The sequence below is a fragment of the Eulemur rufifrons genome, chromosome 24 (assembly GCF_041146395.1).
Source record: "Eulemur rufifrons isolate Redbay chromosome 24, OSU_ERuf_1, whole genome shotgun sequence".
NCBI classification, from domain to species: Eukaryota; Metazoa; Chordata; class Mammalia; order Primates; family Lemuridae; genus Eulemur; species Eulemur rufifrons.
This window is the reverse complement of record NC_091006.1, coordinates 9502763-9520046: the sequence shown is the minus strand read 5'-3', so window position 1 is coordinate 9520046 and position 17284 is coordinate 9502763. Positions and strand designations below refer to the sequence as shown.

At 39.7% G+C, this 17284-nt stretch overlaps 1 protein-coding gene across 1 annotated transcript; it reads right to left on the bottom strand.

Annotated features, from left to right (window-relative positions):
* Positions 1-4004: 4004 nt before the first annotated feature.
* Positions 4005-16778, bottom strand: ZNF234 (zinc finger protein 234). Its single transcript, XM_069457199.1, has 6 exons — positions 16733-16778; positions 16568-16654; positions 14165-14254; positions 11668-11794; positions 11121-11213; positions 4005-5872 (listed from the first exon to the last, which is right to left on the bottom strand). Exons 3-6 carry the CDS (start codon positions 14177-14179, stop codon positions 4005-4007), a joined length of 2103 nt encoding a protein of 700 aa, XP_069313300.1. The 5' UTR covers positions 14180-14254; positions 16568-16654; positions 16733-16778.
* Positions 16779-17284: the final 506 nt, after the last annotated feature.

Genomic DNA, 17284 nt, shown 5'->3' with positions numbered 1-17284 from the left:
GCAAAGATGGCTGCTACGTCGTCTGCCAAGGGCGGAAGTACCTGCGACTACCAGGAGCTCCGGGACTACACTTCCCAGAATTCCCCAGCACTGCCTCCCTAGCGTGGGAAGTGCCGAGGACTACGGGGAGCGTTTGGACCTACATTTCCCAGAATTTCGCAGGGAAAAAATATTTACAATCTGGACTTACAGTAGCTCAAGTATGTGAGACTACATGGCGCTCTGAACTACACGTCAAAAATGCTGGGGGGCAGGGGGGAAGGAGAAAAACTGGCAACAGTGCAGCCCTGCGGGACTACGCTTCCTGAATGTCAGAGACCCCTGATGCAGAAGTGGTCAGCTCCCTTGAGCTCGTGTTTTCACTTCCCCAAACCCCTTACTTCTCTTTGGGCAGTACTACAGTCTGGTTGTTTGGGCCCTCGCTCCGCCGCCCCCACCAAAATTCGTGTCGAAATCCTAACTCTGGAGGTGATGGCATTGGGAAGTGGAGCTTTTGCGAGGTAATTAGATCAGGAGGGCAGAACCCTCATGAATAGGATTAGTGCTCTTACAGAACTGGCCTGAGTGAGTTAGCTATGTGTGAACACACAGGAGACCCATCCATGAACAAGAGAGGGGGTCCTCGCTAGACAATGAACCTATTGGCGCCTTGATCTTGGATTTTCTAGCCTCCAGAACTGTGAGAAATAAATTTCTGTTGTTTATAAGCTACCCATTTATGGCATTTTGTTATAGCAGCCTGAGTGGACTAAGACAGACATGGTTAAGGAGATGTAAATCCATTGCCTATCACAGAGTCTTCTTGGTAAACTCTAGAAAGCCTCACCATAGAAGTAAAAACAAACAACACTCCCCTGCCCCAAATCCAGTTAGCTCCCAGGTTCTACAGCTATCTTGTGACCAACCTGAAGACTCAGGTCATCAGGAGGTACCTGTAGTCTTATCAGTTATGTGGGAGGGGGTCAACAAATTTTTTTGGCTTAACCTACTGAGTTTTCTGTTACAAATTACCTTGAGGAAACATGACCTAATATGGCATCTGGTGGTACCAAAAAAAAAAAAAAAAAAGAAAGAATAAATATGGGTACTGGATTTCTGATGCCATGTGTATAGAAAAGAGTTAACATAGATAGGCTGGAGACTGCTATCCTTAGAAAGGCCTGCTTGCAACACGTTATGGTTTGAATGATGATGTCCCCTTATTGAAGTTTAATCCCCTCTTCCCCTTCCATCCCTTCTGCCATTAGTATGCACCATCTGTCCCTCAAGAGGATGCAGCAACTAGGTGCCATCTTGGAAGCAGAGAGCAGCCCTCACTGTACATACAACCTGCCAGTGCCTTGTTCTTGGACTTCCCAGCCTCCAAAAGTGTGAGAAATCAGTTTCCATTGTTTATAAATTACCCAATCTGGTATTCTGTTATAGCAGCACAAACAAAGATACAAGGTTAGCCCTTGACTGGTATCTGGAAACTTAGATTTTGGTAGGATTTCCACAATTCCTTGATAAGAGTGGCTCACTGTGCATAAGCTATTTATACAATGTGGTTTACACTGAATACCTACTTTCCTTATGAGAGTCTGGAATTTTGGTATAGGCTAGGGAGAGGTTGCCTATGTGACCAGCTCTTAGTAAAAAAACTAAACTAAACTAAAAACCTAGGGCACTGAATCTCTGTTGAGCTCCCCTGGTAGACATTTCACACATGTTGTTACAATTCAATGCTGGAAGAAATTTAGTACATTGTGAATGGTTCCACAGGGAGAGGACTCTTGGAAACTTGTGTTTGATTTCCTCTAGACTTCATCCCATGCACATTTTCCCTTTGCTCAATTTACTTTGTATCATATCAGTGAGTATGACAATAGAGGGTGTCTTGAGTATTCCTAGAAATCACAGATGTGGTGGTGGTCTTAGGGTCCCCCAATATAACATGAAAATTGGTGAGTACAAAGCATCCTGTGAAAGTACACTCCAGAAAATCAATTGTGAAAACAAGTCTCCCCAATTAGATATAATTTGTTGAGTAAAGCCCTTTAATCAACTACACAGAAAATATCACCATAATGTCTGAGTATGGAATGGCATCCAAATCTGCTCTTTGTACTTACCAGTTCCACATCCAAAGAAGGTCTGCTGCTATTATGCTATGACACCTTTTCCTCAGGGAAACTTTTTTTTAATATCTCCACAACATATGTTTATCCATTTTGTTTCTATATCCAGGATTTGCCCTCTCCCTGTTATAGATTAATGCTTAAAAAAGTGTAGCATGCATTAATTGTAAAAATACTGTTGTTCACACTCATCAATTTGTCTGTGTATTCAAACATGCAGAGAATTTTTTTGTTTTTGAAATTTGCTCCCAGAGTCCATTACTTAATTTTGATCTTATGTGCCATATAACCACATAGAACAATCACATAATATTGAGGCTTTAGCTGTAAGGGGTTATTATTTAGTATTTTTTCAAATTCTATTGTCCATAATTTACTGCTTTGGTAATATTGATGTTCAATAAGAAATTAAAACATACTTACGGAATTATAAAATAGAAAAATACTACAAAATGCTCATTGCTAGAGAAAATCACTAAGGAAGGATATCCCTTTACACATTATCTTATGCATGTACACACACAGATTGACTCACAGCGATTTACACTACAAAGGCTGTCATCTGTGATCGCCCAACGCCAATATTATGTATTTCTCCTGTCATTACAGATATCTGCCATTGTTTTAATGGCTTCAGGTTAATACAGGAATGAATATATCAAAACTCAAATTCCTATAGAGGAATGCACACTTCCATTTTAAATAATCAGTGACATCATTGATATGTTATTTATATTTTGGCATTTTAATCTCATAATCATAAATTCCAATTATATAAATTCCAAATCAAAGAGATATACAACCTATATTCTGTTATATACTCCTTTCCCAAAACCATGCTTTACTGCTACCAATAAGGAAAAGCATGTAAATGTCAATCCTGCCCCAATAATACATTTGATAAAATAATCAAATTTCTACAATTTTTTTTTTTTTTTTTTTTGGTATTTGCTTCATGGGTTTACGGTAAGAATATGGTATAGCCCTTACTTGAGAAGTTTTGATAAGAGAATACTACAGTAATAGGAAGGCAATCATTTCCAAATCTGGATGGAAATGCAGAGTTAGAAATCAAATAAATTCAAGGTTAATAAAGGTAATTGTTTTTATCATTGGTTAACTACTTCTGACACTTTAAAAGTGTTACAGTAAACTCCTGCCTTAATGTTTATGGATCAAAATTCAATTGTGTTAATATTCAGTAACCTGTTGTTATAAGGTTAATAAAACTTTTTCAGTATGCATTGTCAGAAAAATCACAAGATAGTTGAATTTATACTGTAGGCAACTCTTGGATAACTAGACAGGGCCCCAAACAATAAGAATCCAACTTGAGAGCAGAGGCTGGAGATAGGACAGGAGTCAACTGCAATAGGGCAATATCCATACTAGTATTGTAGACTACAGTATCCAGTGGTTTTCTGCATTTCAACAAATGCTTATTTCCCTGAATAATTTTATTTTTCAGGTTTCCTCCTTTGGATGTGATTTTCAAACATTGTACATTTATTCCTTTTGATTCATTTAACAAACAAATAGTGATCACGCCTGTAAGCACTAGTCAATGTTAAGGCCGTAAAGATTCAGCAGCAAAGTTCCTTCCTCGGTGGAGCTTATAGTTTAGTGGATATCAATTCTGACACCCTGATCACTATACTTTTGTTAAAAGCCAAACCAAACTCTTTTCCTAAGTCCTATCTCCTAAGTGATATCTGGTAAATGCCAAAATTCTGACTGAAGTCCTTACTATACCACTTACAAGGGCTCTCAGCTGTGTGGTCTCTGGACCACTGAGATATGTTGAGTTATTGCTTTAAACACTGACATTTTCTCTCCTGTGAAACCTGATTATAAGAATTCAGGTTGTACATGAGTTTTTAAAATACATCACTTTATAGAACTTCCTTCCTCTGACAATTCTCTGATGTTCTTACCACTCTCGTCACTTTCATAAAATGTATCACCAGCATGAATTTTGTGATGACTTACAAGATTTGATCTCCAGCTGAAGCTCTTACCACATATCTCACATTTGTAAGGTTTCTCCCCTGTGTGAACTCGCCTATGATACTGAAGTTGTGAAGACCGACTGAAGACTTTACCACACACATCACATTTGTACGGTTTCTCTCCAGTGTGGACACTCTGATGAAGCTGAAGGCTTGAGGCCTGACTGAAATGCTTCCCACATTCCCCACATGTGTATGGTTTCTCCCCTGTGTGCACCCTCTGATGCATATCAAGATTCAGGCTCCACTTGAAGCCCTTCCCACACTCCTCACATTTGTACGGCTTTTCTCCAGTGTGGACTTTTTGATGGGCTTGAAGGTGTGCACTCCGACCAAAGCTCTTCCCACATTCTTCACATTTGAATGGTTTTTCTCCACTATGGACTCTCTGATGGGTCAGAAGATGTGAGGCTTGACTGAAGACCTTCCCACACTCCTCACAATTATATGGTTTCTCTCCTGTGTGTATTCTACAATGAATTTTAAGATCTGCTCTACGACTGAATCCCTTTCCACACTCTTCACATTTGTATGGTTTCTCACCAGTATGGATCAGCTGGTGGATCTGAAGTCGTGAACTCTGATTGAAGCCCTGCCCACACTCCTCACACTTATAAGGTTTCTCCACACTATGTGCTTTCAGATGGATTTTAAGATATGAACTCTGACGGAAAGCTTTCCCACATACCTCACATTTATACGGTTTCTCTCCTGTATGGACTACCAGATGAACTTGATAATGGATTTTCATCCTGAAGCTCTTCCCACACTCATCACATTTGTATGGCTTCTCTCCAGTGTGGACTCCCTGATGGGCCTGAAAACTTGAACTATAAATGAAGCCTTTATCACATACTTTACATACATATGGTTTCTCTCCAGTGTGGATTCTCCGATGAGCCTGAAATTGTGAAGGCTGAATAAAGCACTTCCCACATTCCTCACATTTATAGGGCTTCTCTCCTGTGTGGACTCTCTGATGGATACGAAGATTTGAACTACAAGTGAAACGCTTCCCACAGTCCTCACATTTATATGGTTTCTCTCCTGTGTGGACCATGCAATGATTATTAAGTGCCGATCTACGACGGAAGTTCTTACCACATGTATCACATTTAAATGGTTTCTCCCCAGTATGGATTCTCTGATGTTCCTGAAGATGGGAAGCATGTATGAAGGCCCTACCACATCCCTCACAATTATAAGGTTTCTCTCCTGCGTGTAGTTTGCAATGCACAGTAAGTGTTGATCTACGACTGAAACCTTTCCCACATTCCATGCATTTGAATGGTTTCTCTACAGTGTGGACTCTATGATGAGTTTGCAGATGTGAGCTCTGACTGAATTCTTTACCACACACATCACACTTATAACGTTTTTCTCCCATGTGAACTCTCTGATGAATACGAAGAGCTGAGCTATAACAGAAGCTTTTTCCACACTCATCACATGTATGAGACTTCTCTCTTGCATGTAACTGTTGATGAAGATCAAAGCTGGAGACATCACTGAAGGATTTTTTACATTCATTACACTGGTGAAGTTTCTGTCCTGTGTGAGTTATAGACAGTTCTGCCCCAACCTGGCAGGACAAATCACCTTGGGTGGGAAACTGAGAACTATTTATCATGAAGTCTTGACACCTGCCTAAATCACTTGCAATTTGTTGCCAGATTTGCCTGCAGAAAACCTCTTCATGTGGTCCTGCTTCTGGAATAGTCTCCATCTCACTTTGGATCTTGTCTGCTGTAAGGACAGAGAATTCAGAGATTTGGACAACTGAAGGCTCTGTTCAAAGTTTTCAAGATTTCATACTTAGGAGAGAGCATGAGATTTTAACAAATCCAGAAAGGTCCAGTTTTTCTTTTCCACTGTGGATCATGGTCTCTGGTTTGCATAAGTAGAAAAACCAAGAGGTGGTTTAGTTGGCTGCTATCCACTAGGCATTAAAGAGACCTATTTATATGATACCAAGATTCGTATGTGAGGTACAAGTTAGAAGTCAAAGACTTAATTTTAAAAATTGATAATATGATACAAACTTAACCTACTGCCATTTCTATTGAATTGCAAAGTCAGCATAGAACCCTGGATAGTAAATTATGTAAACATAAAACTCACATAGATAATAAAATATGAATCAACAAGAATTTTAAGGAAAAGCAAAAAATAATCAAATACTTTACAGTTGTGATTCATGTTACATACTCAAATTATTAAATACCTTGAATATTTACATTTACAAATTCACAGTACAGTTGACCCTTTAACAACATAGGTTTGAACCGGGTGTTGTCCACTTATACATGGATTTTCCTCCACCTCTACCACCCCTGAGACAGCAAGACTTACTTTTACTCTTCCTTCTTATAATTTTCTTAATAACATTTTCTTTTCTCTAGCTTATTTTATTGTAAGAATACAGTATATAATACATATAACATACAAAATATGTGTTAATTGACTATATAATATTATTGGTATGGCTTCCAGTCAACAGTAGGCTATTAGTAGTTAAGTTTTGGGGGAGTCAAAAGTTATACACAGATTTTTGACTGCAAGGGGGGGGTCAGTGCCCCCAAACCCCATGTTGTTCAAGGGTCAACTTATTCCTGAATTCTGTACAACCTAGGCACCTAATCTTATTTTTCTGTGTCGATAGACATTAAATGAGTTGCCAACTATTACAAACTCTTGATCACTTCTAATGTAAATGAAGTTTAAAATGTATCTTCTAAAAGGTTTATCGTTATTGATATTCCAAAACTTCTAAAGTTGTAAAATGGTAAAGTTTCTTTTTCAAGAAACTCTTCCACTAAAGTTTAGAAAGTACTTCTGAGGAAATTTTTACAGGGGAAAAATTTATTCCCCTCCATGTAGGAGTAGTCATTTAAAAGCTGCTTCCTCCTTTGTTTCAGTAGACATTGGATCAACAGCCTCTATATAACTCTGCCTTGGGTCATTTTATTGGAAAGTTACTTCAGTGTCTAGGTGACTGTAATGTTTAACACAACTTGCACATTGGGAACAAATATCTAACCACGTACTGACTAAAATATAATATATAAGCAGAAAGGGGATCTTTAGCTCCTGTCAGCAAGTTTCCTTCAGGAGGACAAAAGTGAAAGTTGAACTTGATAACATTCTAAAATCTGATGGTAAAATTCAAGCCTCCAGAAAAAAAAAAACAACAATAAGGCCGGGCGCGGTGGCTCACGCCTGTAATCCTAGCACTCTGGGAGGCCGAGGTGGGCGGATCGTTTGAGCTCAGGAGTTCGAGACCAGCCTGAGCAAGAGCGAGACCCCATCTCTACTAAAAATAGAAAGAAATTATATGGACAGCTAAAAATATATATGGAAAAAATTAGCCAGGCATGGTGGTGCATGCCTGTAGTCCCAGCTACTCGGGAGGCTGAGACAGGAGGATCCCTTGAGCTCAGGAGTTTGAGGTTGCTGTGAGCTAGGCTGACGCCACGGCACTCACTCTAGCCTGGGCAACAGAGTGAGACTCTGTCTCAAAAAAAATAAAATAAAATAAAAATAAAAAAGTAGAAGCTAATCTTTTACAACTGAGACAGAGCCTGAGAGAAGGAAAAGATGAGGTCACAGTGTGAACTCTGAAAGCCAACCCTATAAGAGTTATATTTGGACAGGAACTCTTCCCAGATAGTGACACAGATGACTCCTCATATCTTACAGGTCCCTGTTCAATGGCAACTCATCAATGAGACCTTCTTTACCACCCAAGGAAAAATGATAAACCCTGTCCTCATCCAATTCAAAATGTAAGTCATTGAAAATGAAAATGAAAACTGATACATCCTGTCATCATTCAATTCACTTCTGGCAATTTGAACCTGTTTATGTTCTTCGCAGCACTTTTTACCATCTGACACTCTAAAGTCATTGATCGTTTAAGGTATGTCTTTTCTACCACAATGCAGCATCCACAAGGGAAACATTTTACAATTGGGGCATTATACATATTTTATACTTTCCTACTTTGTAACCACTGTCCAGAACTGTGCCTGTCACATTGAGTGCTCAAGAAATGCATGTCAAATAAATAAATGAGCCCCATTTTGACTTTTTTGTGACAGTTAAAAGCCAAGTGCTATAAGGAAAATATCTTTTCCAAGTAAGTTATTTGAAATAGAAAAAAGACAGAAAACTATACTTTTGTGGGGAAGCTGTAAGGCTGTATGAGAGACAGGTGTACACTCAGGGTGATGTGCATGAAAAAAAAACAAAGGTGGCAAGAAGCCAGTTGGGATGAAAAGAAAGCAAGAGGGCCTTCTGAAGCTCTGGATATAAAGAAATTGGCCTTTCACAACAGGTTTTCAAGTTGAAAACTATGGCCCTTTAGGAAGCTACATTTTAAAATCTTACAAAAAGCATTCAGAAAAAAAAACAAGGATAGAAACTATCAGAGCATTAGCAGAAAAGGAGTCCTTATGTGAAATGCCTACTAAAGCCATGCATATCAGTCTACATGCAAAATGTCTCTTTCATTGTTCTGGTTACAATGAAAGATGAATTTCTTAATATGGCTCATGCTCAAAAGAGCTTGAAAACTTGTGTTCTAGAAGTTACTCAACCCTTAATTAAACAAATTGTTTCAAATGTAAAGATAATTTCCAACGGTGAGTATGTACCTGCTGGTGGATACTGTAGTTAATGATAATATCTAACAAACCAACCCTTAGAAATAGTTTTTTGAGGGAGACAGTGAGTTTCTCTGAAGATAGGACAATTTTGAGTGGGAAGTTTTCTGATTTTTCTCAGGTTATAATGTCAACTCGTTGAAAATAAAACCCAGGTCTTTATAAAAATAAGGGAAAAATTGTATGTTATCTATATTCTTTAACATTTCTTTAATGACTACATTTGTAGGAAATAAAAGCACAACATATTTTCATTTTGTTTTATTTTTATTTATTTTTTTAGAGACAGGGTCTCACTCTTTCACCTAGGCTGCAGTGCAGTGGTCCAATCATAGCCACCGTAACCTTGGATTCCTGGGCTCAAGCGATTCTCCTGCCTCATCCTTCTGAGTAGCTGGGACCACAGGCATGTGCCCCCATGCTCAGCTAATTTTTTTAATTTTTTGTAGAGACACGGTCTCATTATGTTGCCCAGGCTGGTCTCGAACTCCTGGCTTCAAGCCATCCTCCCACCTCAGCCTCCCAAAGTGCTGGAATTACAGGTATGAGCCACCGCTCACAGCCCACAACATATTTTTGAAGCTAAGATATAGGCAATGTTCAGCTGTGTGACATGTGTCATTCAAATCTTAAATCTTCCAACTCTAGCACAGGAAAGGAGAAACCTGTGGGTGGTGATGAGGATGGGTACTTTGGAAGAAGCAAAAGGGCTGGAGATGGGTAGATCACTTAAGGGAAAACAGTTTGCAACCTAGTTATTGTCTGACATTGTAGGAAATAGAAACCTGCCTTGTGTAGGGCAGCTGTTTTCAGGAGTACACATCAGAATCCTTATTCAAAAAGTATTCCTTCCCAGAAATGAATACACTTCCCATGGAAGGCTCCAGGAAAGCCACTGGGAAGGCTAGTTACTTAGGGTGGTCGCAACCACATGCTTACAAGTTTCCATGAGATATGGGTCAAGTGCACACATTCAAACACACATTCACGCCAAGGGCACCTAAGGAAGAAGAACTTATATACACAGCTGTCAGAAAACAAATAATGTTCTGCAACATACTTCATTTACTCTGGTTTGTGCAAGACCTATACTATCCCACGACTCCTAGAGACAGTGAGGTCCTGCCCATCCATTAACACATTCATTATGCCAACAAATATTTAGACACCTGGACTATTCTAGGCACTGAAGTTAGAGCAATAAACAAAACAGACAAAATTCCTCCAATCTTGGAGATTACCTTCCAGTGGGGAGAAAGAGGTGACACTGAAGTAAACAAAAGCTAATAGGACACAGTATAACACAGGGCAGAGAGAAGAGAAGAAAGTAAGGGAGGGGCCAAGAGTATTTTAGTTGAGTTTTCCAGGCAGAGAAAAGAACAAATAAGGGCTATGAGGCAGAAATGTCTTTAGTAGGCAGAATAACTGTCCTCCAAAGAATCTGCATTCTAATTCTTAGAGCCTAAGAATATGTCAGGTTACGTGACAAAGGGTAAAGTTGCAGGGGGAATTAAAGTTGCAAATCAGCTGACCTAAAAATAGAAGACTATCCTATATTATCCAGGTGGGCCCAGTGTAATCTAAAGGGTCCTTGTAAGTAGAAAAGGGACACAAAAGAGAGAGTAAGAGGGAAACGTGACTATAGATGATCAGAGAAGCAATGGAGTTGGCTGTGAAGATAGAGGAAGGGGGCCACAAGCTAAGAAATTTGGCAGCCCCTAGAAGCTCAAAAGGTAAAGATACGTATTCTCCTTCCCTAGAGCCTCCAGGAAGGAGTGCAGACCTGCTGACAGCTTACTTTCAGCTCAGTGAGACTCAGGTTGAACTTCAAACCTAAATAACTGAAAGATAATACATTTTTGTTGTTTAATCTGCTGAAGTGTGTGGTAATTTGTTATGGCAGCAGTAGGAAATACAGTGCCCTTGGTAGGTCTGAAAAACAGCAGGGAGGACAATATGGCTGGAAAAGACTGAGTGAGAGGGAGAAGACAGGAGCTGTGGTCAGACAGGCAGTGGGGAATGAGGAGCAGACCATGTAGGACTCTATAAGCTACTTTTAAGATTCTTCAAGAAAAATAAAAAGCCATAAACGGTTTTGAGCAGAGGAATGGCAATGTGACTTACATTTCCAAAGGATCACTTTGGCCACAAATGGAAATAGCCTGCAGGAAAACAGACTTTATACTATTAAGGGTGGAAGCAGGGGACCCAGTACAAATGCTGTTGCAATAATCCAGGAAAGAGGTTTGGCGATTTGGACGAGATGATGGCAACAGCAGTGCAAAAGGTAAAGAAACGTAGATAAGGACTCCCAGTCACTTGGTTCTTACCTGATTTCTCTTTTCTTTGGGTTGCTGTCTTCACCGTATCAAGCCTTTTTTCCTTTTCTAAGCAGAATACATCATGCTTCAAGGGGCGATGCCCTATGAACATGCAAAGTCACATATTTAAAACACACTAAAGGTATTAATACAACTTACTGGAAATTTGAATTCCCATTGCACACTGATGAATTAATCAAAAGCAGTGTTTTTCAAACATTTTTAGGATGATCTATTAAAGAGAAATCAGTATTTCAAGACTCAGACACAAATGCATAAATATATACGACAAAAACCCATTTCTAACCAATGTTGATTTTCATTACATCTCCTCCCACTGGTTGTCACACCACTCATGCAATCGGCCAGAGTTTTTGCTACAATGTATTCCAGTCCTCCTAACAAACTCTGGTATTTTCTACCTTATTTTATTTCATTAAAAATTATTAATAGGAAACTCAGGTCCACAAATGTAGGTAACTAATTCTAGACCTCCAGAGACCACAGAGTAACTTCAGGGGGCTGACATTTAGTGTCAGAAGGCTCGTGTCCTCACCTACTGACAGCAGGTTCCTGAAGTTCTCCAGCATCACATCTTGGTACAGCCTCCTCTGGACAGGGTCCAGCAGCCCCAGCTCCTCCTCCGTGAAGACCACAGCCACGTCCTTGAAGGTCAGTTCCTCCTATAACATCAAACATACCTAACTTCAATCTTATTATCAATGGCCACTTGAAAAGAAACAGCATAGAGAAGGTGGAGAGAATGTTAAGGGACTTAAATCAATTTGTAGATTTCCCAGTCCTTCTCCTCCTGTCTTGCTAATGCCACACACTAATTTTCCTCAGCCTGACCAAAAGTACAGCAGTGACAACAATCCTTGTTCTTTCACTCTGTGCCCTCACCGGGTCTATTTATAAGTAACCATCTAGAACTCTAAATGATGCATCGGGGCTACACATGTTTCATTTTTTGGCAAATAGTAGCAGTTGTGCCAGAAACATTTAGCAATTTAGTACCAACATACTTGATAACACCCACCTCCCTCCTCTCTCACGCAGGAACCCTGGATGCGAGCACTTTTCATTAAAGTCGGCCAAACTAACAAGCTTTTGGTAACACGTCTGGAACAGGCATGCTAGTTTGTCTTCTGTACACTCAAGGCACACACCAGCACCATTAACTGCAGCATTCAGTGTCATAATCTGCAGCCACCATGCCTCAGAGCCACCTCAAGGGTCTGCCCCTTCACAGCTGTGTGACCTTGGACAAGTTCACCTTACTTTGATCCCAGTATGATAGTTCTTAAATGACAGAACGCTTTCAAAAATTGAACAAGGGACTATATACCTCGTATAGCATTTGGAACAGTATGTGGCTCAGCCTAAGTGTCTGACAAACATTAGCTGTCATTTATCATTACTATTAACATCATCTATTTCATCTCATTTCATGACTGCACATTATTCAAGGGAACTGATGATCTGTATTTAGCTGTCTTAAATAATGAATATTTAATTTTACATCTTTTTCTCATTACAACCAACCCTACATGGAACATTTTGTGTAGATCGTACTTTAATGTCCATTTAAAATAACTGCAAATGAAAATTTAAAAATCAAAAAACAAGCACATTTAAAATGATGATCTTATAATGGCAGGTTTTCTTCCTGACTTTCTTCCTACCCTCTCCACTCTTTCTCTTTTTTTTTTTTGAGACAAAGTCTCGCTCTGTTGCCCACGCTAGAGTGCCATGGCGTCAGCCTAGCTCACAGCAACCTCAAACTCCTGGGCTTAAGCGATCCTTCCGCCTCAGCCTCCTAAGTAGCTGGGACCATAGGCATGTGCCACCATGCCTAGCTGATTTTTTTCTATATATATATTTTTTAGCTGTCCAGATAATTTCTTTCTATTTTTAGTAGAGACGGGGTCTCGCTCTTGCTCAGGATGGTCTCAAACTCCTGACCTCGAGCAATCCTCCCGCCTCGGCCTCCCAGAGTGCTAGGATTACAGGTGTGAGCCACTGCACCTGGCCCCTTTCCAATCTTTCAAGAGAATACAAGCACCGTGTTTCTCTACATGATGGCCAAAAGCAGGTTATAAATTTTCCAATTTGTCAATCTGATTAGGAAGAATGATTCCTTTTATCATTCTCACAGGATTATAAATGAACACCAACGTTTACTGGCCATCTCTATTTTTCCTTTGTTCACTCGCCGCTTCATGTTCTTTATTCACATCGCTTGGGATGTTTTCTTTACACCGTGTATAAGATTCCTATTATGGACTTTGTCTTTTTTTGGGCATCTGTGTACTAAATATTTTTGCCCCAACTTGTCATGTTTTCTGGTAATTCTCTGCAAGATATCATTTGTCATAGAGGGATTTAAAGATTTATATAATGACCATGCTAACTGCTGTCGCTGTGCACCTGGAGTGCTGAGCATCTTGGTGCACCTGAGGAAGTGCCACATAAGGATGAGAAGAGGTCCCCCAGGGAGGGGGCCAAGGAGAAAATGTGCTATTTCACTGGAGAAATGCTGAGTGCCAACTGTAATAATAAAATAAACAAAATCTAAAAACAAAGTCAACTCAAAAGGGACAAAGACAGAACCTGGCATAAAACAGGTCCTTAAATGCCTGTTGCTCTCTTCAATCTTCCCAAGACAGAGAAAAATATGTGACAATCTGAGTAATGAGATAAAATTTTAACAGCAAGAAAGGCTGTTAATACTATATTACCAGCCAGGCATGGCGGCTCATGCCTATATCCCCAGCAATTTGGGAGGCCAAGGCAGGAGGATTGCTTGAGGCCAGGAGTTCAAGACCAGCCTGGGCAACATAGTGAGACCTTGTCTCTACAAAAAAAATAGAAAAATTAGCCAAGCATGGTAACACACGCCTGTAGTCCCAGCTACTTGAGAGGCTGAGGCAGGAGGATCTCTTAAGCCCAGGTGTTTGAGGTTGCAGTGACCTATGATGATGCCACTGAACTCTAGTTCAGAAAACAGAGTGAGACATTGTCGTCAAGAAAACAAAACAAAACTGTATTACCTTTAACATGGTCATTTTTCCTCCTACTTCTGGAAATTTGGAGAGTCCAATTTCTGCAGTTCCTGTGAAGGCAGAATTGTGACTGGAACGCTATGGAAGACAGAAAGAGACATGAATTGGTGGCCAGGATTACCGGCCACCAACACAGACGCGTATTGTGAATTAGCACATGAATGTTCACAGCAGCATTAGTCATAATAACCCAAAACTGCAGTCAACCTAAATGTCCTCCTATGGGTAAATGGATAGACAAGTTGAGGCATATCTATGCAATGGAATCTCACTTGCAAATTAATAGGAATGATGTTCTGACTCATGCTACCACATGCGTGAACCTTGGAAACATTATGCTAAGTGAAAGAAGCCACTCACAAAAAGCCACAGATTGTATGATTTCATTTACGTGAAATGTCCAGAATAGACAAATGTATATAAGGAGAAAGATTTGTTGATGGGGATTTGGGGTGAGAATGAGGATTAACTGTAAATGGGCATGAGGAGTCTAATTGGGGGATGAAAATGATCTAAACTGAATTATGGTGATGGTTTCTCCACTCAGCAAAGTTTCTAAAGATCACTAAATTGTATATCTGAAATGAATAAATGCTATGATATTTACCTCAATAAAGCTGGAAAAAATAATGGTTAATCTACATGTCATTTAACTTAACAAAACTGGATTCAGAGTCCACATTGATAGAATATTTATATTTGGATGAATGAATAAGCCAATAGGGGAGAAGGGGGAGTTTGTCTTTATAGTAGAATAATCACTAATAAATGTATCTACCCATAAAAACTTCATTAATTAAAAAAATAGTAATTTTACAATAAAAAAAATCTGGCAAACATCACTTTACAAAGTGAAGAAAACTGAGATTGCCAATCAAGGGACAAACCAACATCATGTGGCCTGTTATGTTACAATGAAAAGGACATCTTACCACTTCTGTGGTATCTCTGCCAACAATGCACAATTTGTACCTAAACATGAAATATATCAGACACACCCCAAATAAACACCTTTGTCCAAAATAAGTTGCCTACACTCTTCAAAAATATCAGGAACAAAAAAGACAATGGCTGTGGAATCATTCCAGATTAAAGATGATAGAAATGTGATAACTAAAGGCAATATACAAACTGGACTTTGAAGTGGGGAAGAGGGGCGAGTCACTTAAAAGGACTTAAAATGAAAAACAAAAAATTTAAATATGGGACTTCATATTAGTTACCATGATGTTATCTAATCTGTTACCCAGCATTATCTAACAGTTAACACAATTGAACTATTAGTAGACATTTAATAGATACATATTTAATGCTATAATATGTAACATTATCTGGCATGTTATGTGAAACTGTCTAGCCAGCTCTTCCTAAATGCCTCTTACCAGGCTACCCCATGATTACCCAGGTATGTGGGCCTCCTTGCTGCAGAAAGCTGTCCCTGGACACAGGTGTGTTCCTAGTGATACCTGGCTGATGGTTATCAGCATAGTAAATAGGCAAAATGTAAACAATTAGTAAATTTGGGAAAAAAGTACATGAGAATTTCTTATACTATTTTTAAAACTTTCCTAAACAAATAAAATTATATAAATACTATATTAAAGTTTTTGAAAATCAGGAAATAGTCATACGAATAATAATAATGAGAAAAATAAGAATGAGCATGATAGAATGTGGCAGTTCATTGGTTTATTCTCTCTTGGCAGTGTCTGGACATTTTCACAGTTAAACAGATAAGGGGAAAAATACTGGAAAAAGCATAATAATAATTTTGAAACATTCATGAGTAAATAACTAAAGAACCACTAAATAGAAATACATTAGAAGCTTAAGTGTTACTATCTTTACATCTTGGAGTCATGAGTAATTAAAAAATTTTTTCTCCTCCTATTTCTGTAATTTCTTAATGCTGCACAGTGTTATGGTTCTATAAGAATATGAAATATTTGCAGAAAGTGAAACAAAATAGTTGACAATGGTTTTAAAAACTCAGAAAAGTCCAAGCCCTTGAGCCTTGCTCTCAAGGTCCCATCAATCATCAAGTCCTCACTTTCCCCACCTAATTACAGCTCGCTCTTATGCCTTAATGAGAATAAGGCACCAACTCAGGCTCGAGACCCAGGCTGCATAGGTTTCAACCCCAGCGCTGCCATTCATGGGTCACTATGGGCAAATAATGCATGCTCCTTGTGTCTCACCCTCATCTTTAAAATAAGAAAAAAGCAGTCCCTCTCCACAGAGCCACGGTGTGGCTTAAATGTATTTATTTGTACAAAGCCCTTAGAACTGAAGTTAGTAATTAAGATTTAATTATTATCAACACTCATGCCCGATGACATATCCCACAACAGACGAGGTCTCTGGAAAACAAAAATGACAAGTCATACTCACGCGGAGCTTTGCGGTCAGCGGCCACGGAGTCACTCCCTCTACCTCTGTGCAGTCATTTTTGAAAAGTCAAGCTAGGGAAAGAGAAAGCTGTGAAACACAAAGATCCTGTCGCTGTCCTCGATAAAAGTTAAATGCTCCCCTCCCTTCCTGCAAGATGGAACTAACCCTCTCCTTTCTAAAAAAAGGGATCAGAAGGCGTCCAGGATTATCCAGCGTCCTGCAGAGGTCAGAGAGAAGGGCTGGAGTCACTACAGCTGGAGCTCTGACCCCAACCGGGGGACATGACTGCTTTACGGGAAATTAAAATTAACAAGAAGAGATCACCATTCACCACGAGACAGGAGCTGTTTCAAGGCTTTCATCTGCATTACCTCTTTCAGTTCCCAAAACAATTCTGCTAGGATAGTTGCTCTAGGATGGATGATCCTAAATTCCCTATTTTAAAGAACAGCAGGGAGAGGCCCAAGGAGATTCAGTAACTTCCCAACGTTACACACGAGAGCAAGTGGCCTCGCAGGTGAGGTGGAGGGAGGCGGATTGAGCGAGCTGAGAGACCCAGAAACCCTCAAACCAGGCGAGACGCGACACGGCTACCTATCAACCCCCCTCAGGGACGCGAGGACAACCCGAAAGGCGAGAAGACTCCGCTGACAGGAACCAAAACCGCCGCGAACGAAAACCGCCGGCTTTGCCCCTCCCTCCGTTCTCCGCCAAGAC